The 26926-nt window shown below is 38.3% G+C and overlaps 2 protein-coding genes and 1 long non-coding RNA gene across 11 annotated transcripts in view; 1 reads left to right on the forward strand and 2 right to left on the reverse strand.

Annotated features, from left to right (window-relative positions):
* The window catches only part of LOC127441325 (rho GTPase-activating protein 45-like), a 51523-nt gene extending 42427 nt beyond the window's left edge, over positions 1-9096 (reverse strand). For 2 of the 3 annotated variants that reach the window (XM_051698607.1, XM_051698606.1), the window contains exons 1-2: positions 8827-9096; positions 5811-6189 (exon numbers count right to left, since the gene is read on the reverse strand). In XM_051698607.1, the coding sequence (XP_051554567.1) occupies positions 5811-6189; positions 8827-8916 (469 nt within the window). In that variant the 5' untranslated portion in view covers positions 8917-9096. Of the gene's footprint in view, positions 1-545; positions 3079-5810; positions 6190-8826 lie in introns of those variants that run through there. The other variant, XM_051698608.1, reaches the window with a different exon arrangement.
* A 2475-nt stretch (positions 9097-11571) lies between these two features.
* LOC127441320 (protein strawberry notch homolog 2-like) overlaps positions 11572-26926 on the reverse strand; it is a 52028-nt gene continuing 36673 nt past the window's right edge. For all 7 annotated transcript variants that reach the window (XM_051698585.1, XM_051698584.1, XM_051698583.1 and 4 more), the window contains 10 exons: positions 25266-25337; positions 25079-25187; positions 24892-24963; positions 21348-21491; positions 20948-21042; positions 20269-20361; positions 20020-20151; positions 19761-19837; positions 16508-16698; positions 11572-15786 (listed from right to left, as the gene is read on the reverse strand). In XM_051698585.1, coding sequence (XP_051554545.1) covers positions 13814-15786; positions 16508-16698; positions 19761-19837; positions 20020-20151; positions 20269-20361; positions 20948-21042; positions 21348-21491; positions 24892-24963; positions 25079-25187; positions 25266-25337 — 2958 coding nt within the window. In that variant the 3' untranslated portion in view covers positions 11572-13813. The remainder of the gene's footprint in view (positions 15787-16507; positions 16699-19760; positions 19838-20019; positions 20152-20268; positions 20362-20947; positions 21043-21347; positions 21492-24891; positions 24964-25078; positions 25188-25265; positions 25338-26926) is intronic.
* Positions 21423-24357, forward strand: LOC127441371 (uncharacterized). Its single transcript, XR_007897299.1, has 3 exons — positions 21423-21515; positions 22762-22832; positions 22989-24357. It is a non-coding gene; the product is annotated as an uncharacterized LOC127441371 (long non-coding RNA).

Genomic DNA, 26926 nt, shown 5'->3' on the forward strand with positions numbered 1-26926 from the left:
GTATTCTTAAAAATGCAACAAAACTAAACAAGAGTGTAACATTTCAAACAGTTGTTCCTCTTTGATGCAAAGCTGGAAATATGATGTACTACACTTTCATGTGTAGAACTGACACCAATTCATAACATTAGAGTTTTTAATGTGTTGCTATGCGGTTGCTAGGGTGTTCTGATGGTTGCTACGGTGTTTGTAGTGCATTACTATTCTGACTATACAAACTATACAAACTGATAAAAAAAAAAAGCTGTTTACCTTGAATGCACTGTAAGTCGCTTTGGATAAAAGCATCTGCCAAATGCATAAATGTAAATGTAAATGTACTATTCAGTTGCTAGGGTGTTCTAAGTGATTTTCTAATGTATTGTTACACAGTTGCTAAGGTGTTGTAGGTGTTATCAGTGCGCTGCTATACAGTTTGCGGGGTGTTCTGATGGTTGCTAGGGTGTAGTCAGGCGGTTGCTAAGGTGTTCTGGGTGGTTTTTAATGTGTTGCTATGTAGTTGCTAGGGTGTTGTGGGTGTTTTCAGTGTATTGCTAAGTGCTTACCAGTGTCTTTTGGATGGTAGCCAGGGAGATCTGGATGGTTGCTAGGGTGTAGTTGGGTGGTTTCTATGGTGTTTTGGATGATTCTTAATGTCTTGCTATGCGTTTGCTACAGTGTTGTGGTTGTTTGTAGTGCATGACTATGCAGTTGCTAGGGTGTTCTGGATGTTTGCTAGTGTGTTCTAAGTAGTTTTTAATGTATTGTTTGTGGTTGCTAGGGTGTTGTGGGTGTTATCAGTGTGCTGCTATACAGTTGCTGGGGTGTTCTGATGGTTGCTATGGTGTAGCCAGGTGGTTGCTAAGGTGTTCTGGGTGGTTTTGAATGTGTTGTTATGCAGTTGTTAGGGTGTTGTGGGTGTTTTTAGTGCTTTGCTTTGTGGTTGATAGTGTGTTCTGGATGGTTGCTGGGGTGTAGCTAGGAGGTTGCTAAGGTGTTATGGGTGGTTTTGAATCTGTTACTATGCGGCTGCTAGGGTGTTGTGGGTGTTTTTAATACATTGCTATGTGGTTGCTTGTGTGTTTAAGCTGGTTTATTATGTGTTGCTATCCAGTAGCTAGGGTGTTGTGGGTATTTTTAGTGCATTGCTATGTGGTTACCAGGTTGTTCTGGATGGTTGCTGGAGAGAAGCAAGGTGGTTGCTAAGGTGTTCTGGGTGGTTTTGAATGTGTTGTTATGCAGTTGTTAGGGTGTTGTGGGTGTTTTTAGTGCTTTGCGGTGGCTAGTGTGTTCTGGATGGTTGCTAGGTTGTTGTAGGTGGTTTATAATGTGTTTCTATGCGGTTACTAGGGTGTTGTGGATGTTTTTAGTGCATTGCTATGTGGTTTCCAGGGTGTTCTGGATGGTTGCTGGGGTGTAGCTAGGAGGTTGCTAAGGTGTTATGTGTGGTTTTGAATGTGTTTCTATGCGGTTGATAGGGTGTTGTGGGTGTTTTTAATGCATTTCTATGAGGTTGCTTGTGTGTTCTAGATGGTTGATACTAGGGTGTTCTAGCTGGTTTATGTGTTGCTATCCGGTAGCTAGGGTGTTGTGGGTGTTTTTAGTACATTGCCGTGTGGTTACAAGGGTGTTCTGGATGGTTTCTAGAGAGAAGCAAGGTGGTTGCTAAGGTGTTTTGAGTGGTTTATAATGTGTTGCTATGTGATTGCTACGGTGTTGTTTGTGTTATTAGTGCATTGCTATACTTTTGCTAGGGTGTAGCTAGGTGGTTGCTAAGGTGTTCTGGGTGGTTTTTAATGTGTCCCTATGTGGCTGCTAGGGTGTTGTAGGTGTTAATAATGCACTGATATACAGTTGCTAGGACGTTTTGCATGGATGCTAGAGTGTGGCTACTTGGTTGCTAAGGAGTTCTGGCCACCCTCAAGTCTCTATGATATTCTGGTTTCTAGACCTATGTTTTGGGTCCCCCCTTCTATGTTAGTCTAGAAAAGTTTTGCGCTCAGTTGTTGAAATGCCATCAGACACAAAAGCTACACAGATTTGACAAGTACTATTAACACACTTTATTTTCTTGTGAAGTTTCACAGCTTTTAAACAGAAAGAGTCCATGTGTGATTCAGAGATTTGCACCCGTGTGTTTGACATCTCGTTATTGTCCTATAGCGCAGAGGACAGCGAGAGCTATAGCACGTCAGATCCCGTCAGTCTCTTCTCCAAAAAAAGCAGAAGTCAGTTAAAGCTCCTAAGCCCTTCTGGACTTCCTTTAAGTGTTGCTATTTTCATAAGCTCCACTTCCTGTTTACATTCGCCCTTCTTATAGCGTTGCTGTAGTGATGTTTCCAATGTCACTTCAAGACAAAACTTCCTTTCCATCCATTTGTAGCGTTGTCATGTTTTTCTTACAGTTATCGTTTCCTTTACAGTGAAGCTTCTCTCAGCCTGGGTGAAGTTGTAAAAGCCCACACCAGATAGTTCTTTCACACCGTCGCAAAGAACTGCAGCGTACAGGCCCGTACAGGCCTTTCAACGCACCACTGCAATTTCCTCTTATACTGGAACAGCAGGCAGTGTCATGCTCGATATGATGGTGGGGCTATTTCTGAGCAAATGGCATGACGTTTGTCTAGTACCGTCATCTCAAGGCCTGCTGAATCATGTGGATGTTGATGTGCCAGTTTCACTGTGTGTTTGTGATAGACCGTTTGAGTCATGTGTTTGAGGGAACTGTGGTCAGGTCTTCAGGACATGCTTCAACGTGTATTCGCCCCAAAACATTCCCTTCGCTTTTCCCTTTTGTACTCCAAGAGTAATTTCATTTGTGGTGTTTGTTAAGGCAAGATCACTATTTCTGTTGCTTATATTAGTGTTAGTGATTAGAACAAACCCCTAACCCTGAGTAATCAACTTTGTTGTGCATACATCTGTTGATACTTTAATTCATGCAACTTGTTTTGGAGAGGTGTGCTAAACCTTAAAAAAATCAGATTTTTGCCTGGTGGATGATAAAATGAGCTAAAAATGGCCATTGTTGACTTAAACTAAAGGAGGCTGAGTCATATCTAGAGACTGCTCCTACAGAAATCGGGTAAATGTCCATATATAAACACACACATATATATATATATATATATATATATATATATATATATATATATAAAATTGTAGTTCATATATTTGGGGATAGGTGACCAGCTCCATCATTTTGAGCCACTTTGAGCCAGATATAATTATGATATAATTATTATGTTTTTCTCCAAACCGTTGTCAAGATCTATTACGTTGGCCGATATGTAAGGGATAATGAAGGCATTTATGACTGGCAGAATGCACAATATCTTACATTATCCGCTTATTACACGGCTACTTACCAAATAAATAAATAAATGGATATGAAATATTGATTTGAGTTAGCCTGCTTGTAGAGATTGCACAGTGATCTGAGGAGTAGGAAAGATGACTCGCAATACACAGATGATAGGTCTGATGTTATTCAGAAATATCAGACCAATAACGACCAATCAGAATAGAGTATTTCAGAGAACTGTATAATAAAATCATTTAAATCAGGAGTGTCATACTCATTTAAGGTCAAAGGCTGGACTGGACTAAGTGTCACTGTATGCAGGCTGAACTCTTAATACATGCGTAGAGACCCCCCGACATCCTGAGACCTAACAAACTTAGTTGTGAAATTTTAAGTAATACCGAGTTATAGAAAGTCAGAGTTTGTTCAACAGATAGTTTATTATGTGTCCAGGAGTGTTGATTATTCATGTTTTTGAGACGTTACAGACATTACGTCAGAAATTAGCATAATTAATTCTGATTCAAAATAATGTCCAGCATCATCCAATCACTGCCAACCATGTTAAAATAAAATGATACATTATAAATTCTGAATCTATGTACTGATTATCATTGTCCCATGTCTGTCAAACATGTTGAGTGATCCAAACATCATCTGCAGCCTGAAACTGAACTTTTGATCAGATTTTAGGAGTGAATGCACTTAACTGCATAGAGAGCTATAGGATGCTCCCTTGCTCCCTATTTAGTGAATGACTTAACCTCCAGTGTGCTGTCTGTCTGCACTGGTCTCAGAACAGTTAGAAATGCACCTTATTTTCATCCTAACTCCATATAAAGCCTCTGAAAGCAACATTATTCAGCTTTTGCATGAATACATTTATTCTCAATGTGATAATGCACAGTAAATATTAATGTTAATGAATAGCACCTTATTGTACAGTGATAACAAAATAAAATAACAAAATGTATATTAAAATTAAGCGAAAAGACCCACAGATGTGTTATATATGTTCAACTTTTGAGGGAATAATGTCCCATTTTCCACATACGTGGACATCATCTTTTTCAGCATGCTGACGCACGAAAAATGAATGAATTTTTTAAAGCAGCATATCAAGCGAAACTAGAGACGCTAATCTTTACAGCCAAACAGGTTTCAATAAAAAAAACTTTGATGTTTGTAAAAATAATAATTCTGGAAATAATTGAAAAGTTATTACCTCTGATATTTAACCTTATATGGGTTCATGTTGTCATTGTTGCTGTGAGAGACTTGCACAAACTTCACAGCGGGATGGGTTTGTCATGGGACTGTTGTGAAGACATGCGGGGCATTCGCTGATAGGCATGAATCCGCGAGCGCTGAATGTCGTCCGTAATTAAAAGAATTTCCACCGATGAAGCAAGTTATAACATCCATGCAAAACTGCAAATTAAAATGTTTATCAACCCTGTAGCTAAAAAATATCATCATATTGATGTAATAAGCGAAATGAACTTTTTGTTCTCCTCAAATCATCCCGCAGGACAGATTGGAGTCCTTTGCGGGCTACATTTGGCCTGCAGGCCGCACGTTTGACACCCCTAATTTAAATGCATAAAATGTGTTTCTGGGTCAAAATGATGGAGCAGGTCACATTTATGTGCATATTCAAATTCCACTATGATTTGTGAAAATATATTTTATATATTTAAAAAAAAATGCATTTTTAAATATTGTTGCATATACGTGCAATTATGCAACTTTTTATAATCCGTGAAAATCATATATTAACATACATATTATATACTGTATGTGTTTTACATAATATCTTGCAATATATACAATTTTTGTATATCATAAAGACTTGGGGATGGACTCTTTTGACTTAAAAAAACCCCCCACCCAGAACACTCTAGCAACCTTATAGCAATATACTAAAAAAACGCTCAGAACACCTTAGCTACTGCATAGCATCTCTGCATAACGTCTAGCCAGAGAATGCACACTTTTAAGGGAAGGTGGGGGGACCAGCAGGCCTGTGTAATCTCAAACTGAAGGCTGCGACAAAAACATGTGACGCAGGGCTCCTCTTCCTTCCTCCCTGTCACCATTGAAATGCAAAGAAGAATCATACATTACAAATGACCCTTTCTCAACAAGAGGAACAACAATTTATTGATATCAAATGAGGGAAACTAGTGTTTAGACACTAGTGCTTGGTATGTGTATGATCCGTTTTGAGGGTGTGGAAAGAGGCGGATCAGTTTGAAATCAAGCAGAAATGCAGTGAAATGGATTTACTACAATATAACTAAAGTAAATCAATTTCTCTGCGATTCTCATTGGTCAACGGATGCCTACATCAGGGTGTGGTGCAGCAAAGGTGCAAATTTTCAAAGTCCAAACAATTTCGTAAACCCTTGTGTTTGTGGCAGGACTATCTGACCAATTGCAGATGGAGGGAGTGTTTGGAAAACCTGATTGTGTGGTGAAAAAATTACCCGCATTTAACGTCCCTTTTACAACCCAACCGTCCTACCTTCACCCAACACCATGTCCTTGAGTTTCTCCACGGCCTCGGCGAATCGTGCAACGTCTCTCAGCAGCGAGGGAATATCCTCCACCTCAATGACCGACGTCTCCACGCTGTCCGACGCATGTCCGTATGTGAGAGCGGTCCGTACGTAGCCCTTGTGGAAGCCCCACGTCCCCGCATTCTGGAAGGGGAACCCGGCAGCGCTGGCGTGACGGCTGAGACCCGTGGGCCGTTTGATTGTAGAGACAGGTGAACTGCACCCAGCCAGCTTGGAGTGGGACGCAGGTGTTCCAGGGCAGGACAAAGGGATGGAGTCTGGAGGGCTCAACGTGCATGGGCCGTCGATAGTGTCATAGTAAGACTGTTCCTGAAGAATGGACAGCTGAGAGAGAGAATTGATGATGATTATAGAGTCTGTTTAGAGATGAATATTATGAACAGGGTTAATACATGTTAATGGATGTATGAAGTTCATACAGGTGTCCTAGCAGAGTCACCACAGGTGGAGTTCAGCACATTTACTATCAACATGAGACACTAACGTTTGACGAGCATACTGCATACTGCATACTGCATGTTGTTGTTGTAATTTGCAACTTAAAAAACGTAAATGTTTTGCTTGAAAAGTGAGGTGGTGGAAAAGGCTGATAACTGATTAATCGATCGATAATTTTTAAAATCAATTTATAAAATTTTTTACAAAAATGGTTGATTCCTTATGGTTTAGGATCCCAATAATAATCAGAAAAATATTTGGTTTATAATGCAGGACTATTAACTATAAACAAGCCCGAAACACACCAGGGACTCTTATTTTGAAATGACTGAGACTTTGCCCCGTTACAGTTCTCTATTTTAAGCTTTTTATAGCCTATATATTCACCAGATGAGGTTTAATGAGGAATAAGGTTTATTATTATTCACAAGGTAAGACGGTAGAGACACAATGTATGTGCTGAAAGGCCACATTTCAATATAGCCCCATTCTTCAATTTAGAACATTTGGATTATCTAATTAAAATAAAAAAATTATGTATGCATGAAGTGAGTAAAAAAATATGTATGAATATTACGCCGGCCACAGAGGAACACGGAGGAATAACTAAAAATAAAATAAAAACTATTGGCAACTATCGCCATCGATTTTTGCAGATAACCGATTGTTCCAAAAAGCAACTATCGGCACCGTTAATCGGTAAAACCGATATATCGGTCCACATCAACTTGCGCCATCTTTCTTTAAAGTAAATGTCACTTGCTTTGTTATGAATGCAATGACAATCAGAGATTAGTAAGTATAGCTAAATGGCTTAATACTTCTTAGGGGCCAGTGTAGATTTTATAAAGAACCATAGAACTTATTAATTTCTGGAAAGTTTAAACAACTGTAAAGCTCAAATAAAATATACGTTTTAACAGAAGAATTAATGGAAGTGCTTACACTTCACATTTCTGCCTTTAAACCCTCCAGAAATTGGCCCCATTCACTTCCATTGTATGTGGCATGATTTTTGTCTCTTTTTAAGAAAAGGAGGGACGAGTCGAAATTCATTTTTGTGGTAATCCACATTATGCCACAAATGCTGTCGATTGAGGTGCGATTTGGAACTGAAATCGAAACATTATGGTTGTTGATTTGACCTTATTTTATCCATCCTAAAAAGAGCAATTTCAAACAAATACATCTTACTATTTCTTCCTTTCTGTGTTTTGCAGCTGCCTCCTGTAAGCTGTAAGCCTTAACTTGCTCTGATATAACTCAATCTTGACTTCCTCTCAAATTATTTTAGGTGTTGCTTGCGACACTGAAACACACTAGCGTTCTCCACTTCATGCACGATTAATTCTTTGGAGCCGATTTTTTTTTTAATGACTTGGTCGAACCGATTCGTGTAGCGTTTAATTGCTCGACTGAGGTATGACTTTGGTTAGGAGCAATGTTGGGTAAGTTACTCTAAAAAAGTAATTAATTACTAACTACTAATTACATCTTCTACAGTGTAATTAGATTACAGTATTAATTACGCTGTCTGAAAAGTAACTGTATTACTTATTACTTTCTAAAACCCTGATCAACCTCGACCGGATGAAAAATACAAGGATAGACATCAGACTGTTCTTTTAATTTTTTCAAATAAATCATATAAAATCAAATAATTTATGAATCATGAACTGGCCAAAGAATTTAAAGGGGCAGCGTTAAATTAGAAAACATTAGATGTTACATTTCGATTTTAAATTCACTATTGTTTTATACAGAATTGTTCTATCGTCTATACAGTATTTAACGCAATTACATCAGAAGTAACTGTGATTAAATTACTAGAGTAATCCCTTACTTTACTTTTTTCTATAAAAAAGTAATTTAATTACTTAGTAATGCATTACACCCAACACTGTTTAGGAGTAAAACTGTAAGGTGGGAACAACATTTACATAATAATTATAATAAATAATATGAATATAACTAAAAGTTGATATCATTAATGCATAATAATAGCGTTAGCAATTACGTTATGAATAACTTGTTTTAACAATATCGCTGTGAAACAAAAACCAACGCGCGATTTGAAGCCAAATGTCACGTGGTGATAAATAGCGATTCGCCTAATAAAAATAAAACGTGATGACTTTTGGGAGCATCTTTGATTTTTGACTCGGTTGTTTTGAGCCAAATCGCAAAAACGAATCGGACCCCCCAACGCTACCACACACGTCCAATGTAAATATATTCACTCTTAAATAAAAACAAAACTTGTCAGAGCGGCAATAGAAAGCACGTGAGCACAAAGGCTCCATGCATCTTCAACCTATAAACACAAATGCTGAGAAACGCTTTTACGTGCGTAACTTTCTTGGAGAAGTTACCAGTTCTTCACTGTTAAACCTGTTAATAGGGGGTTACATCCCCCCCCATCCACCCTGTAATCTACGCCCCTGGCTGTAGCAATATGAGCGTATCATCAAAGGACTAAACTCTGTTTTCTAAAGTATTTTTCGTCAGAGAAGCAGACCTTACCGAAGGGGTTTGCGCCCCGGAGTTTCCTGCGCTGCTCTTCTTGGAGGCTGAAGGTGTTTTATTCGTCAACTCCTTCCTCTTTCGAAACATTTTCCCTCTGTTTGCTCCAAGTCAAATAATAATCGCGCAGAAGTGTTTTAATAATGAGCTGGACGCTGGTTAAAACAATCCTCAGGCTCTTCTATTGCTTTGACAGTTACTTCCCCATCATGAATGTTCAGTTGCTCGCTCGGTCTCTCTCTCTTCCTGCTGTATAAACTCTGACGCGCGTCTGCGCGCAAAGACGCGCTGCGTTGCGCTGCTGGCACCTGCCGGAGAGACCCATACAAACATGACGCAACACCAACATCATGGCATCCAAGTATTGCATTTTGACATTTAACCACGTGCAGGATATGAATTATGGTTATTTACAATGGAATTTTCACTAGTTAAAAATGCTACATTTAGTAATCAGTAATTAGGTTTGGACTAGTAAAAACTTTCATTCTTGATATTCAAAATGGCATCATTATTGGCGGACATACCCATTCTTGATATCAAAAAAGTAATGTAAACTAGCAATGATAAAATGACTGATATCTCAAACCAGTGGCGTAGCCAAGTGTGGGCCGGGGTGGGCCTGTGCCCACCCAGAATATTAGAGATTATTCTTTGACTTCAAATATATATATATATATAAAATAGCTTTAAAAATGCATTAATCCTATTTTTTGAAAGTGTGAAAGAACTGTTTGAATGCACCGCTTCTCTGTTGTTAAGGAAGATTTGGTAAAAAAAAATAAATTAAACAAAATTGCGCGAAAACTTGTCCCAACCAGTTTTATTGAGGCCCACCCTTGTCTTTTCACTTGTTAAATTTCACAACAATCTGTTTAAAATACAATTACAGGTATCTACAATGAATTTTACTAGTTGCACTACTATCCCTGGAGTCGCGAGTTCGAATCCAGGGTGTGCTGAGTGACTCCAGTCAGGTCTCCTTAGCAACCAAATTGGCCCGGTTGCTAGGGAGGGTAGAGTCACATGGGATAACCTCCTCGTGGTCACTATAATGTGGTTCTCGCACTCAGTGGGGCGCGTGGTGAGTTGTGCGTGGATGCCGCGGAGAATAGCGTGAAGCCTCCACACGCACTATGTCTCCGTGGTAATGTGCTCAACAAGCCACGTGATAAGATGCATGAATTGACGGTCTCAGACGCGGAGGCAACTGCGATTCATCCTCCGCCACCCGGATTGAGGCGAGTCACTACGCCACCACGAGGACTTAGAGCGCATTGGGCATTCCAAATTGGGGAGAAAAAAATCTACTAGTTGCAATTTCAGTTTCACATATCAGCTATTATTTTTTTATTTTTTTTCAGATATCTGGAAATGGATTTCAAATATCATTAAATTAATAAAAAATATCTTAAAAGACTTTCTTACTAGTTACAATCACATTACATATATCTGAAATGAACATTACCAAATTACTGATATAAAACAATTAGCATTTTTACTTGTTATAATTTAGTCGTATACAAGGAAAGGACATTTGCACTAGTAACAATGTAATTATTGATATATATAAAAAATATATTATTTTTACTAGTATGTACGCTACATTGCTGATACATGAACATTTCAACTAGACCGAAACAAAAAAAAGCAAAAATTTTATTTCGCAAGTTTTTGCGCAGTTTTTAACGTAAATTTTAATGGTAAAAAATCAAGTAAAATCTACTTAACTTCATGGCATAATACTCATTAAATGTAGTAAATTTAACAAACATTTCAGTGAATACAGTCAATTTAGCTTAAAATCTTATGTACATGTTACTTAAATGTGTATGTATTATTAATTAATATATATTAATATTATTAATAACATTTAAATAAATTTTAATAAGCATTTAACATTTTGGACTTTCCTTATAAACACGTTATATCATGTACCACATGACATAAGGTAGCCTCCCACAAATAATTGTAGATATCTGTATTTGCATTTTGAACAAGAGCGAATGATAAACAACAGTGAAAACCTACAAGTAAAAATGCAGTTAAAGATAAAGTACTGTTTTTTACTAGCTGAAATTCCATTTTTGATGAAGAATTTCCGTAAGTAATGACAATTTTTATATCAACAATGAACACTTTTACTAGTGCAAATGTATTTAATCATATGCAGGATGAATTATAGATATCTATGATTACATGTTTACTAGTTAATATGCTAATTCTTAATATCGGTATATGTTGAAAGGGCTTGCAGGCGCATCTTGCAATGTGTACATGATTCCATTTGGAATTTCTAATTTGCAACCAATCTTATACAATCATACATTATGTCAGGATTACAGGACTTCAAAATCACAGCCAATTAAAACTAGATCTTTTAATCTGATTATGATGATAACCACAGGCTTAAAATGAAACTGAAGGAATTTAAAGATAATCTTTTAGTTTAAAAATAAACTCCTATAGCACCAGCTGATTTCGTTTAAATATCCAAGACATTATTAAAATGATACAAGTAGAGTTTATTTAAAAAATAGCACAATATCCAATAGAATTCTCTAAGAATCAAATGCAAATCACACACCCTAAAATAGTGTTTTGTCGTCACTAGAAGTCAAAATCAAAAAGACGTTTTAAACAGAACACTATTATGTTTCCCCGTCCCCATACCACTCCAAAATAATCCACACCCTGCTAACAGGACTGACTTACTAATTTAACACAGACAAGAGGACATTTGAGCAAACTCTTAAAATTTTTATTGTTTGTTAACAAAAATTGTTGCAGTACAATATATTCCTTCTGTTAAATGTAGAAAATGTTCAGAATGCGTCAAAAGGCACATTGTTTACAGTATTTACAGATCCATAAAAACGTATAAATATTGGGATAAAACAAATAAGCCCACAGAAAAAGTGCTGAACAGAATTCTAACTGGAAATAATAACAATAATATCGACAACAACAAAAATAATACATACAATCAGTAGCAGTTTTAATAAATGTTGTTTTGTATTATTAAAGCGTTCTGCCGAGTTTGAAACACAGGGCAACAGGAGAGTATTCAACTGTGGGCAGGTTTACAAGTTATTTTTTAGTAGAAACATAGAAAACGACTCTTTAATTGAGTAACTACAGCCCAGTTCAGCCATGGTGAAAATCACAACTATCTGCCAATAGAGAAAGGGAAACTGCTTGCAACATATTTCATAAAAACATCTCAAGAAGGGGAGACCTTGCAGTAATACTCGAGTAATATTCCTAAGTCTGCATTTTCTTTTGAATGCAAGTATATACTTAAAGTCTAGAATAAGATAGCCAGGCCGTGTAGAACACAGTAGTTAAAAAATGTAAAAAATTATAATAATAAAAAAAAATAAAAAAAAAATAAATCACATCTCTCGCTACGATGCCGCATTTCCCTCCTCAACTTTCCTGAGATTAAACACGACTGAGCGGAGCCTGCAAAAACTGCACTGAAATTTTGGTGTGATGGGAATCTAGATGCCCGACCCCAAAAGGATAACTGAGTTTTCAGAGTTAGTGTAAAGAAGTAACACGAATGCTGAACAGCAGTTCCGGGCAGTGCAGTCGATTTAATGGCAGGTTGCAGGCTCTGATTCTGTATTTTGGGTTCAAGAAAGTAAAATAAAACCCTGACAAGGCATTTTAAAAGTGTTTTATTCATTTGATTACAATAACCAAAACTACCTCTACTAAAATGTCCCTTGGATATAAATAGCAACAATAAAATTAGTATTAATAACAATAATAATAATAATACGAACAGCAATTTCAAAGACATCAATACATTTGTTTTCATTCCAACTACACGAGAATACAGGACCAAAAGGAAAAACATTGACCTCATACGAACAAAATCTCATAAACAAATCCGTTTTCGGTTTCTTTCTAAGCAAATATAATAAAAACACAATTAAAAAAATATCACTACGCCTCTCAAGTTGTTCACGGGGCAGTCTGTAATTCATATATAGTAATTTGTTTGGTTTTTATTGCTGAGTTTCACTCTCGCTCTGCAGAAAGACGTCTCAATGCGAGCCCCAGTGGTTTCTTTTAAGTTATTTTAAGATCTACGAATAAATGATTTGGCTTCCAATTACCAAAGCTCACAAAGTTCCATCTGTATTATATTTCATAAAATAATCATTTGTTTGGACAGTGATGAGTCTACACTATACCTGAGAAATCAGCTGTCTGTAAAGCAGGCAAGTATTCTGCGCAACTTCTACGTTATAGCCGAGATATCGTGAACTACTCTGTCCCTGTGTTTAGATTATTGAAATGTAGAAAGAATATAGAAATTAGATATTCACAGGGCTAAGGGTTCAAACAGCAGTTTCAAATCATGTGATCGGGTTAGTACGCCTCCTGCAAAGCAGCACAGAAATAAATAATATAGCACTACTATTTCTAGAAATATATATATATATATATATACTTTATATACACACGCACACACACACAAGACTGCATCTGAAGGATTTAAAGGCACTGATTCAACAGAAGGCATTTATTCAAAAACAAAAATTCCCTATGACGAAAAGAAGGTCAGAAATACAGATCAACGGAAAACACTAAAGTGTACATAGATGTTTTAATAAATAAACATTTATTTTACCTCAATGCTATCATTGTTTGAGCTTTCTAATGTGAAATGGTGGGTGGATAAGCCCTATTGCTTCAAATAAGGCAAATAAAAACCAAATAGATTTCAAGTGTGCCATTATTTGTCATCACTGAACGTAAAGAACCAAACGCAACTAGCTTATGGACTGAGAATGACTTGGGGAAAACAATGCAAAAAAGATAAAGTCTTCCTGAACTCTTACTGAAAACTAAACGTGCCAACCGGGTGAGCTGACACCGATGTCAAAACGTAATGAATCGAGAATATTGATGTGTGTGTGGATACAGTGGCTGCTAACAGACCGTGCCCACCAGAGATTTCAATCAGCATCCTCTAGGTGGTGTCCCAGTCCATTGATCTGAACTGGATGACAGATTGGCGGTGGTCCGGGGGCGTTCCATGAATCATGTGATCCAGCGTCTCGCGCACATCGAGGGCGTCCATACTGCAGTGGCCGTTGGATAACAGAAGATGTGACTGTTCAGACGACGAGGAAGATGGTGTGAAGTGTGAGGAGGAGGAGCTAGAGTCCGAAAGGGAGGAGTTTGGAGGAGCCGATGCGAAGAGAGAAGAGGGAAAAGGAGGTGGGGTGGAGGATGGCAAGGCTTGAGAGGTAAATGGGTACTGCAGTTGCGAAACTGGTGAAGGGCAACCGAAGTCCAAAGCACCGAAATCAAAGTCATTGTTTCGACTGGTCGCAATTTTTGAAGCAGAATGACTGCTTACTGTATGCGATTGCAGGGATTGCGAATGTGACTGAAGGGGTTGCGACTGTGACTGCAGGGGTTGCGTCTGTAGGGATTGCGACTGTGACTGCAGGGGTTGCAACTGCAGGAATTGCGACTGTGACTGCAGGGGTTGCGACTGTAGGGACTGCGACTGCAGGGATTGCGACTGTGACTGCAAGGATTGCAACTGAGACTGCAAGGGTTGCGACTGCAGGGATTGCAACTGTGACTGCAGGGGTTGCGACTGTGACTGCAGGGGTTGCGACTGTGACTGCAGGGGTTGTGACTGCAGGGATTGCGACTGTGGCTGCAGGGGTTGTGACTGTGACTGCAGGGGTTTCGACTGCAGGAATTGTGACTGTGACTGCAGGGGTTGCGACTGCAGGGATTGCGACTGTGGCTGCAGGGGTTGTGACTGCAGGGATTGCGACTGCAGGGATTGCGACTGCAGGGATTGCGACTGTGGCTGCAGGGGTTGTGACTGTGACTGCAAGGGTTTCGACTGCAGGAATTGTGACTGTGACTGCAGGGGTTGCGTCTGTAGGGATTGCGACTGGGAATGCAGGGGTTGTGACTGCAGGAATTGCGACTGTGTCTGAAGGGGTTGCGTCTGTAGGGATTGCGACTGGGAATGCAGGGGTTGCGACTGCAGGAATTGCGACTGGGAATGCAGGGGTTGCGACTGTGACTGCAGGGGTTGTGACTGCAGCGCTCTGCTAAGAGAAACTTGCCTGTGTTCACTTCCATGCACCTGCAGCTGTTGTTGCTGTGCGTTGTTTCCGAACGAATGTGCAAGTGCATTAGAGTTGTGCGTCAGCATATTTGCATGTTGACTGCTCCGATGTGAGGGCAGCGCTACGCGCGTAGACTGTGATGATGCACCGGTCTGCTGCCGCATCTGCGTGAGAAGTCGCAGCATGCGCGTTTTGTCCTGCCCTCCGTGCAGTTGCGACAGAAGCGTGCTGTACCGCGCAGATGCCTGAACATCCTGCTGCAACCGAGAGCTGTTCTGCTGCTGAGTCAACACGCCTAGTGACGAATGATTCTGCTTGAGGGTGTGAACGTGCTGCTGCGGCTGTCGCAAGACGTTGAAAGATGACGATACATGCAAGTTGGAGTTCAATGTGACCTGCTTGTGCCTCTGCTGCTCCTGAGAGATCAAATCTTCAAGGCCAAAGGTCTCTGGAGCAACCACGCCTGGGCGACCCCTCCCACCCACAATCCCTCCATTAAGAGACACGCTGTTTAGGCTGATTCCTGCGTCCTGTGGGGTTTTGATGTCTGGTGAGGGACACGGGCTGATGGTCAGGTCCAGGACTTCACTAACAGCTTCGCTCTTGGGCATCATTGTAGGGTGGAGGAGGGATCGTGGGTAGAGAAGGTGGTTTGGAAGGGTGAGGGCAGGGTTGGCGCACAGTTTGCGGGCGTTGATGATCTTGGCCAGCATCTCTTGCCGTACACGAGCACGTTGGTCATTAGCAAGCTGTTCTCTCTTTCGCCTGGCCTTCTTCACCTCCTCGTCCATTCGAGAGAGCTCAGCGCGCACACGGGAGACACAGTTCTCAGGGATCTTAATACCTAAGAACACACAAGAATGTCAGTGGTGAGTTTGTTATTTTCTAAAGGTCAATTAACAGATATTTTCCATGGCTAACTAAGTGACAGTCCACACACAAGGTATGAGTTGGTAAGTCCTAATTAAGATGTAATGTGTATTCAATTTATTTTGTTTAGAATAAAATGGACATGTCAGGCAGTTTCATATTTTTTTTTCTCTTTCCTTCCTGAAAAAAATGCACAACAAAATGAAGAGTTTAGGACGTGCATTCAGTGTGTAATGGATGCTTTACCTGTTTATATCATTCTCATGTTGCAACAGATAATGGGAAATGTAGTTTCCAATACACCCAAAGCGTACAAACTTCATTGTACAGTCAAATCTGACACTAAAACTTAGTGTCACTCCCACTGATAATTACGACATCGAAGTGGCATTCATGTGCATTCAACTTGTAAATACGATCATTGTAAAATGACTTCAAAGCAGCATTTGTAAAATATAGTTACACTGATATTTTTGACATTTTCTGTTTTCAAATATGAATTTGACAAAAACAAAATTATGAATTGAGTTTTAATTAATTTCATATATCATTATTTACTTAATGCACATCTCATTTGCCATCATTACATCGTGTTAGCATGTATCGGCCACCTTGCTCATCGGCCATTGAAAAAGCCCTGTCAGTCAATCATTAGTAATATGACTTCATGGTATAATGTATGTATGAAAACTCACCGACTTGTTTGCTGTTTTGTTTGGTTTTGAGTCGTACGATCTGTAGGATGCTGGAGCTTGTGACATCAGAGACGATGTCGGACACTCGTTTCCAGACCCTCAGTAGTGCTCCACACAGCATGTGATACTGCCTGAGACGCATTCCCAGAAAACACTCCTGTCCCTGCTCGTTCAGCTTACACTTACCGTTCCTATAAGAAATGCACACAACACTGCATTACACATACGGCCAATCAACATACAGTTGAAGTCAGAAGTTTACATACACTTACGCTGAAGTCATTAAAACAAATTTTTTAACTACTCCACAGATTTCATATTAGCAAACTATAGCAACAATTATAGTTTATATATATATATATATATATATATATATATATATATATATATATATATATATATATATATATATATATATATATAACAATTATTTACAGACAGATTGTTTCACTTTTAATTGACTATCACAATTCCAGTGGGTCAGAAGTTTACATACACTAAGTTAACTGTGCCTTTAAGCAGCTTGGAAAATTCCAGAAAATGATGTCAAGCCTTTAGGCAATTAGCTTCTGATAGGCTAATTGGAGTCAACTGGAGGTGTACCTGTGGATGTATTTTAAGGTCAACCTTCAAATTCAGTGCTTCTTTGCTTGACATCATGTGAAAATCAAAAGAAATCAGCCAAGACCTCAGAAAACAAACTGTGGACCTCCACAAGTCTGGTTCATCCTGGGAGCAATTTCCAAACACCTGAAGGTACCACATTCATCTGTACAAACAATAGTACGCAAGTATAAACACCATGGGACCACACAGCCATCATACTGCTCAGGAAGGAGACGCATTCTGTCTCCTAGAGATGAACGTAGTTTGGTGCGAAAAGTGCAAATCAATCCCAGAACAACAGCAAAGGACCCTGTGAAGATGCAGGAGGAAACAGGTAGACAAGTATCTATATCCACAGTAAAACGAGTCCTATATCAATATAACCTGAAAGGCTGCCAGCAAGGAAGAAGCCACTGCTCCAAAACCACCATAAAAAAGCCAGACTACAGTTTGCAAGTGCACATGGGGACAAAGATCTTACTTTTTGGAGAAATGTCCTCTGGTCTAATGAAACGGAAATTTGGCCATAATGACCATCGTTATGTTTGGAGGAAAAAGGGTGAGGCTTGCCAGCCGAAGAACACCATCCCAACCGTGAAGCATGGGGGTGGCAGCATCATGTTGTGGGGGTGCTTTGCTGCAGGAGGGACTGGTGCACTTTACAAAATAGATGACATCATGAGGAAGGAAAATTATGTGGATATATTGAAGCAACATCTCAAGACATCAGCCAGGAAGTTAAAGCTCGGTTGCAAATGGGTCTTCCAAATGGACAATGACCCCAAGCATACCTCCAAAGTTGTGGCAAAACGGCTTAAGGACAACAAAGTCAAGGTATTGGAGTGGCCATCACAAAGCCCTGACCTCAAACCGATAGAACATTTGTGGGCAGAACTGAAAAAGCATGTGTGAGCAAGGAGGCCTACAAACCTGACTCAGTTACACCAGTTCTGTCTGGAGGAATGGGACAACATTACAGCAACTTATTGTGAGAAGCTTGTGGAAGGATACCCAAAACATTTGACCCAAGTTAAACAATTTAAAGGCAATGCTACCAAATACTAACAAAGTGTATGTAAACTTCTGACCCACTGGGAATGTGATGAAAGAAATAAAAGCTAAATTAAATCATTCTCTCTACTATTATTCTGACATTTCACATTCTTAAAATAAAGTAGTGATCCTAACTGATCTAAGACAGGGAACGTTTTCTACGATTAAATGTCAGGAATTGTGAAAAACTGAGTTTAAATGTATTTGGCTAAGGTGTGTATGTTAACTTCAGACTTCAACTGTATATACACTGATCAGCTACAACATTAAAACCACTTGCCTAATATTGTGTAGGTCCCCCTCATGCTGCCGAAACAGTGCCAACCCGCATCTCAGAGCAGCATTCAGAGATGATATTCTTCTCACCACAATTATACAGAGGAGTTATCTGAGTTACCGTAGACTTTGTCAGTTCAAACCAGTCTGGCCATTCTCTGTTGATCTCTCTCATCAACAAGGCATTTCTGTCCACAGAACTGCCGCTCACTGGATGTATTTTGTTTTTGGCACCATTCTGAATAAATTCTAGAGATTGTTGTGTGTGAGCGGCAGTTCTGTGGACGGAAACGCCTTGTTGATGAGAGAGATCAGCAGAGAATGGCCAGACTGGTTTGAACTGACAAAGTCTACGGTAACTCAGATAACCGCTCTTTACAATTGTGGTGAGAAGAATATCATCTCTGAATGCTATTCTGAGATGCGGGTTGGTGCTGTTTCAGCAGCATGAGGGGGACCTACACAATATTAGGCAAGTGGTTTTAATGTTGTGGCTGATCGGTGTGTATATATATATATATATATATATATATATGTGTGTGTGTGTGTGTGTGGTTATTATATTATTATTATTATTAATAATAATAAAGAATAATAATATTCATTAATTATTGTAATTTTCAGTTTAATATTTGTTGATTTTAAACTATATATAATTTATTATATTATTAATTATTATTATTGTTATTAGATTTTTAAAGATAACAATTAAAAGAATATATATATATATATATATATATATATATATATATATATATTATATATACACACACACACGCACACATATATATATATATATATATATATATATACAGTACTGTGCAAAAGTCTTAGGCACATAAGATGCTTCACAAAAGCATTTGTCTTAAAACACAAACATAAACAATACTTTTGCAAATAGAAAAGATTAGAATAGAAGAACAGGGAGCCCTGCAACAGATAGCATAGCCCCCACATTTCAATTAAAATATCACTGCAAAAAAACTTGATTACTTTTTTTTTAAACCACACGTTGTCATATGAACCTTTCAGAAATAATAGGTACTGATTTAAGTGGCACGGATTTTAAGTACAGTATACAAAAAAGCTCTTGCTTCATTTCTGAAAGTAAAGCTACTTCTATTCAGTGAATCATATGTTGATTCAGCAACTGCTTTGAGTCATTCTTTGAAGATTTCATCAGACTGATTCAAACTGGCAACACACGAGCTATCGAGTCTATTAAGCTATTAATTGAAAGAAGTGGCTCAAAAGTGTCTTTTGCTTGTGAATCGGACCACAATGGTCACACTGTTTTTGCATTGTGCATGTCACTCACCAGTTAGCATGTGTGCAGTTAGTGAAGGAAAAGTGAAACTGACTTTCCCAGCAGTCCTTTGCTTCCTCAGGTGTTACCTTTGACAAGGAAAAACAGAACACTTTTATTTCCCAACACATATATATATATATTCCTGTCATATTGTGTTTCTACCACTGGATGTCACCATACAACAAGTGCTCTGCATACAACATGAGAGAACAGTGTTGATTATGTCTGTCTGTCCGTCATCAGTCTATGTGTGATGGTAATGTCTCACCTTGTTGTATCTCAGAAGCAGGTTGTCGAGATTCTCGGGGTGAGCCTGTTTGCCAATGTTGGGCTTATAAAGGATGAGGTTCCGCCCACGACCCTGTTCGGCAAGCAGGACACACGGCTGGCTCCCGCGTAACTGAACATACACACAGGGTGAAAGATTACCCAAAGATGGTAATTTGCAACATTCTGACAACTGGAGGATTTCTTCACAGAACGATTGCTAAAACACAATGAAATGTGATGTGTGTACCTTATTTGAGAGGTAAAACCCTTCGTAATCTCCGGAGAGTTTCTCCGCTTTACTGTACGCCTCTTCCCATGGCATTCCCCGATCTACACTGATCTGAAAACAGACACAAGACAAAGTCTTATTAACAAGCGACAATGCTTTAAACTCTTGTTTTAGTTCAAGGGTTGATGGACAGGCAAGTAGGCATCGCTTCGCTGCTGTTTGAACGCTGCGAGCTCAACGTGGTCACATGCGTTTTTGACTGCTTTCGACCACCTCCGAATGTGGTTGAAGTGGACAAATCTCAAAACACAATATCATTGGATTGGGATTGAAATGCATGAAGATGCATGAGAAAGACCCGCAGGACAGACAGAGTCTCTCTCATGACTTTTGTCTAGTATGGCACCTGATAAAAGTGCCTGACCGCACTGAGAATGCAATTTCAGTGTTTGTACATATTAAGACGACCTGTTTCTTCATGAATTGATTTGTAGTGAATACACAGAAAATGATCTAATAAGTATTGAGACAATACTGTGATATCGCTATATGAGCCCTAAAATGTTTGAAGAGTGACAATGTTTTGAAAACATATCACCAACAGACCCCCATCAAGATCTGAGTGAGATTTTAAGCACCTCTGAAAGTTAACTAATTGCAGTGCAGCAATAAAGGAGCCCATGAAGCACACATGTACCTTATAAAGCATGACCTGTCCTTCCTGAGGGTTTCCTGGAGTTAGAAACTTCTCCTGTGTTTCCTCATGAATCTCATCATTACCTGGAGCAAGATCTGAACACACAACACATCTCAAAATAAGATGGCTGATATTTTATGGTCAGTCCATGAACGTTAAAATACACCATTTCAAATGTAAAGCCACAAGACGTAAACATTACACATGTTAACATCATTTTAGTGCTTATGCTACAAATGCTGTCAACTGAGCTTAACTTGTATTGAACCTGGAACATTCCTTTAATTAAATATTTTAGATAAGATTTTTTTCCCATTTGCATGGATATTTCCAGGTTTCCAGGTTGTTAAATACTGAAAAGACGTATCTTTTTACATGTTCACACATTCAGATTCCTCACCTAATATTCCCATGTCGTATTTCCCCTCTTTTTTGTCTTTATTGATCAGGTAATCGAAGTTATCAGTGAAATATTGGAACAGAGAGTTCTGCTGGTAAACCTCTAAACCCAAAATACGGTTTAGAAATTTGGTGATGCTGCAGTCTGGGAACAGAAAGAATCAAATTAGTAAGTGAATACAAATATTAAACACGATTTTCATATGTGGCTCAATGATGTGACGCTCATTTTTTAGTCTAGATCGATTACATTTTTAAAAGTTACATAAAAATGCAATTCACACAAAACAATTACATGAACACACCTCTTCTATGATGAGCATATTTGCAATTTCTGAGTTGAGTTCAACGTCATTTTGATATTTTCTCTGGGGCTTAATTTAAAAAATGTCATGTGGTGTAACCATCCAGAGAAAGTTAAAAAAAAAAACAACTCAATAGAAGCTGAAATACTTTGACTGAAATAATGTGCAGAATAATCTTTTATTAATATTTATTTAAAATAAGGAGTGAAACAACTGTTTTAAAAAATGATTAATATTTGAAAAACTTTAGTCCACCAAATCAAAGTCATGTGGTGTAACCAACATGCAGGTTGCCATTCTGTTATGTGACAAAAAAAAAAAAAAAACACAAAACAGAGCGGACCCCTTTAAACCCTCAAGACCGAGTGTGAAGTTTTGGCATTTTAATGAAAAGGCCCATTTTGTTCAGGTCATGTGGTGTAACCCTGGGAAAACTTCTTGATATTCTTGACTAAAAACTTCAAGATTTCTGTAAAAAATAAACAAATAAATTAATACTTGTCACCTTGAAAGATGTGTTTGAAAACTTTTTGAAATTAATAATTAAGTTGTGTATACTCTCATGATTTTGAAAGTGCAAGGAAATACTTTAACACCTATAACTTGATGGTTACACCATATAACATTTTGGTAACACTTTAGTTAAGGGATCAGAAATTAGACAGTAATTCATGACTAATAATTACACTTGTAAGTGACTAGTTATGGACTTGGAATTATGAAGTATTTATTTAGCCTTGTCTGATTTTTTTATTCTTGATTTATAACCCCATTATATTTGCTTTTGTCTTAATTTATTAGCTAAAAACAAAACATATCAATAGCTAGTATGATCAAAATACATCCTTTATAGGTTGTAAAAATATTGGCACCCTTGGTAAATAAGAGCAAAGGCGGCTGTGAAAAATATGTCTTTATTGTTTATCCTTTTGATCTTTCATTCAAAATATTCACAAAAATCTAACCTTTAATTGAAGTAAACTAATTGAAAGGTGAGAAAATCTCATAATTAAATATTTTTCTTTAAAACACGTTGGCCACAAATATTGACACCCCTTGAAATTCTTATGAGTAAAATATATCTGAAGTATATTCCCATTCATATTTTAGTGCACCTGGGTGACTAGGAACATGAAATTGTTCAGCCATGACGTCCTGTTTCAGAGGGGTGTAAATATGAGGTAACACACAAGCCAAATTCCCTTAATCATCCATCACAATGGGTAAGATGAAAGAATGAAGTTATAATGTGTGGCAAAAGGTTGTTGAGCTTCACAAAATGGAAAAAGGCTATAAGAAAATAGCTTAAGCATTGAAATACCCATTTCCACCATCAGGGCAGTAATTAAGAAGTTCCAGTCAACTGGAGATGTTAAGAATCGACCTGGAAGAGGACGTGTGACTATATTGTCTCCATGCAGGGTGAGGAGGATGGTTCGAGTGGCCAAAAATTCTCCAAGGATCACAGCTGGCGAATTGCAGGAATTAGTTGGGTCTTGGGGTCAGAAAGTCTCCAAAACTACAATCAGATGTCATCTTCATCACAACAAGTTGTTTGGGAGGGTTTCAATAAAAAAAGCCTCTGCTCTCATCCAACAACAAACGCAAGCATCTTCAGTTTGCCAGACACTACTGGAACTTCAAATGGGACCGGGTTCTATGGTCAGATAAAACAAAAATAGAGCTTTTTGGAAGCAAACACCAGAGATGGGTTTGGCGCACACAGAGAGGTAGCCATATGGAAAAGTACCTCATGCCAACAGTTAAATATGGGGGTGGATCTTTAATGTTGTGGGGCTGTTTTTATGCCAGAGGTCCTGGACATCTTGTCTGGATACATGGCATCATGGACTCTATCATATACCAACAGATATAAAATCAAAACCTGACTGCCTCTGCCAGAAAGCTTAAAATAGGCCCTGGTTGGATCTTCCAGCAGGACACTGATCCAAAACACACATCAAAATCAACACAAAAATGGTTCACTGACCACAAAATCAAGGTTCTGCCATGGTCATCCCAGTCCCCTGACCTGAACCCCATAGAAAACCTGTGTGGTGAACTGAAGAGGGGAGTCCACCAACATGGACCTCTGAATTTGAAGGATCTGGAAAAATTCTGTATGGAGGAAAGTCTCAGATCACTTGCCATGTGTTCTCCAACCTCATTAGGCATTATAGGAGAAGACTCGGAGCTTTTATATTGGCAAAGGGAGGTTGCACAAAGTATTGAATAAGAGGGTGCCAATAATTGTGCCACACATATATTTGACAAACATATTTGTTTTTTGATAAAACTTGTGTTGTGTTTGCAATTGTTTGATATCTATCTGAGGAGAATTTTGAATGAAAGACCACAAGGATAAACAATAAGGATATATTTTTCACAGCCTTCTTTTCTCATATTTACCAAGGGTGCCAATATTTTTGGCCACCACTGTAAAAGTATGAATTACATGTAGAATGAATGAAGTATTTCAAAAGAGCAGGGATGGTTAGGGTCAGTGGTTGGTGTATGGTGTTTGTGGGACTCAATAAACACAATAAACATGCTGCAGTGACACCCCTATACTGTATGGTGGTATTTAATTGGGGTGCAAATAGCATCTAACACTATTTGCCCTTACTGCAAAGAGGACGCTTTTTGTTGCTATTTACACTAAGCATCAAAAGTCTCCGCCTTCTGTATTTATTTTATAATTTTAAGTTGCACATTCACATAGTGTAATGAGAACCTATAAAGGATGTATTTTGCACCTTACTAGCTATTGGTATCTTTTGTTTTTACCTAATAAGTTAATTGTTAGGAAAAAACAAATGTAAAGAGGCTATTAGTCGAAGGTAAGGAATCAATGAACAAAGGCCTAATAAACACCTTATAATTCCAAACAAGTCCGTAACTAGTCCCTTACAAGTCCAATTATTACTCATTAATTACTGTCTACTTTCTGATCCCTAAAATAAAGTGTTACCAACCCTAAGTAATTAATTTGCTCGACAAAAGTCGTACCTTTGTCTTTTTATCTGATTTTCAAACACTTTTCTGCTTCAAATAATAGTTTGTATTTAATTCTAATCAACTGATCTCGGAGCTCACTGGTTTGGTTCTTGATTTTAAACCAAATGGAGAAATGAATGGGAAAAATACTTCCCGTACTGTATTACAACCAGGTTACTAGCAGCAGTTTTGCAACTTGCGTCCAGTAAAAGAGCCATTATAACGTTACTCGCACAAACGTACCTTTCTCTGTGTTCAGTCCGAAGCGTGGCTCCTTACAGAAGATCCCAACATCAATCATGCCCTTCTTCATATCTGACAAACACGCACATGAATATTAAAATCAGCACACAGAAACATCCCATCGATGTCTTTAGTCAGTTAGCTACTCCACAACACTGAGAGATGTTCGTCATCAGATATCAAATACCTCTGAAGAACATGATGTCTCCTCCTGGGTAGCCCTTCGGTGGAGGGACTTTGTTGTCGATGTGTCCTAGAACAGCTTTAGTGATTTTGTCCAGTGCTTTGGTGCCGTACTGTGAGAAAAGGACAGGCATATTGTCAATACACAGGTTCATTTAATAATTTGGTTACCGAGAGGAACAAGCTCCTACTTTGTTCTCAAAGTTGTACTGGCTCAGATCTCTGGATTCAGTGGCTCGTCTGTCTCCGTGAGTCAACGCACCCTGAAGAACACAACACACATTTAACATTTAAAATGCTATTTTCAGTTTTCAGCTGAAAGAGGAAAAAAGAAAAGGACCGAAATCTTGCCCGAAAATTTAAAAAAAAACTGTTGCATTAAAATTCGGTAACAGAAAAAGCATTGTTTATGCTGCATATCCTCAGAAGAAGTGAAGTGATCGCTCTCTTGGTCATTAGTGCATTAATAAAGAGTGTTTTCCAGCGCTCCGATAATGTGTTATTGTGTGTCATAGCCGTTACTGTCAACGGACAGCTCGCGAAGCGCTACTGTTTTCAGCGCAGCTCAAAGTTCTTCCTGGAATGTATCACAACTAAACTGAACACAAAAGAGATCCACTAAAGCAGTGGTTCCTAACCTGGGGTTCGTGACCCCCTATATATACACACACACACACGTGTGTATATATATATATATATATATATATATATATATATATATATATATATACACACACGTGTGTATATATATATATATATACACACACACACGTTTGTATATATACACACACACACACGTGTGTGATATATATATATATATATATATATATATATATATATATATATATATATATATATACACACACACACACACACACGTGTGTATATATACACACACACACACACACACACACACACGTGTATATATACACACACACACACGTGTGTATATATATATATATATATATATATATATATATATATATATATACACACACACGTGTATATATACACACACACACGTGTGTATATATATATATATATATATATACACACACACACACACACACACACACACACGTTTGTATATACAGGTGCATCTCAATAAATTAGAATGTCGTGGAAAAGTTCATTTATTTCAGTAATTCAACTCAAATTGTGAAACTCGTGTATTAAATAAATTCAATGCACACAGACTGAAGTAGTTTAAGTCTTTGGTTCTTTTAATTGTGATGATTTTGGCTCACATTTAACAAAAACCCACCAATTCACTATCTCAAAAAATTAGAATACATCATAAGACCAATAAAAAAAACATTTTTAGTGAATTGTTGGCCTTCTAGAAAGTATGTTCATTTACTGTATATGTACTCAATACTTGGTAGGGGCTCCTTTTGCTTTAATTACTGCCTCAATTCGGCGTGGCATGGAGGTGATCAGTTTGTGGCACTGCTGAGGTGGTATGGAAGCCCAGGTTTCTTTGACAGTGGCCTTCAGCTCATCTGCATTTTTTGGTCTCTTGTTTCTCATTTTCCTCTTGACAATACCCCATAGATTCTCTATGGGGTTCAGGTCTGGTGAGTTTGCTGGCCAGTCAAGCACACCAACACCATGGTCATTTAACCAACTTTTGGTGCTTTTGGCAGTGTGGGCAGGTGCCAAATCCTGCTGGAAAATGAAATCAGCATCTTTAAAAAGCCAGTCAGCAGAAGGAAGCCTGACGTGCTCCAAAATTTCTTGGTAAACGGGTACAGTGACTTTGGTTTTCAAAAAACACAATGGACCAACACCAGCAGATGACATTGTACCCCAAATCATCACAGACTGTGGAAACTTAACACTGGACTTCAAG

Source organism: Myxocyprinus asiaticus, chromosome 5 (assembly GCF_019703515.2).
Source record: "Myxocyprinus asiaticus isolate MX2 ecotype Aquarium Trade chromosome 5, UBuf_Myxa_2, whole genome shotgun sequence".
Classification (NCBI taxonomy): domain Eukaryota; kingdom Metazoa; phylum Chordata; class Actinopteri; order Cypriniformes; family Catostomidae; genus Myxocyprinus; species Myxocyprinus asiaticus.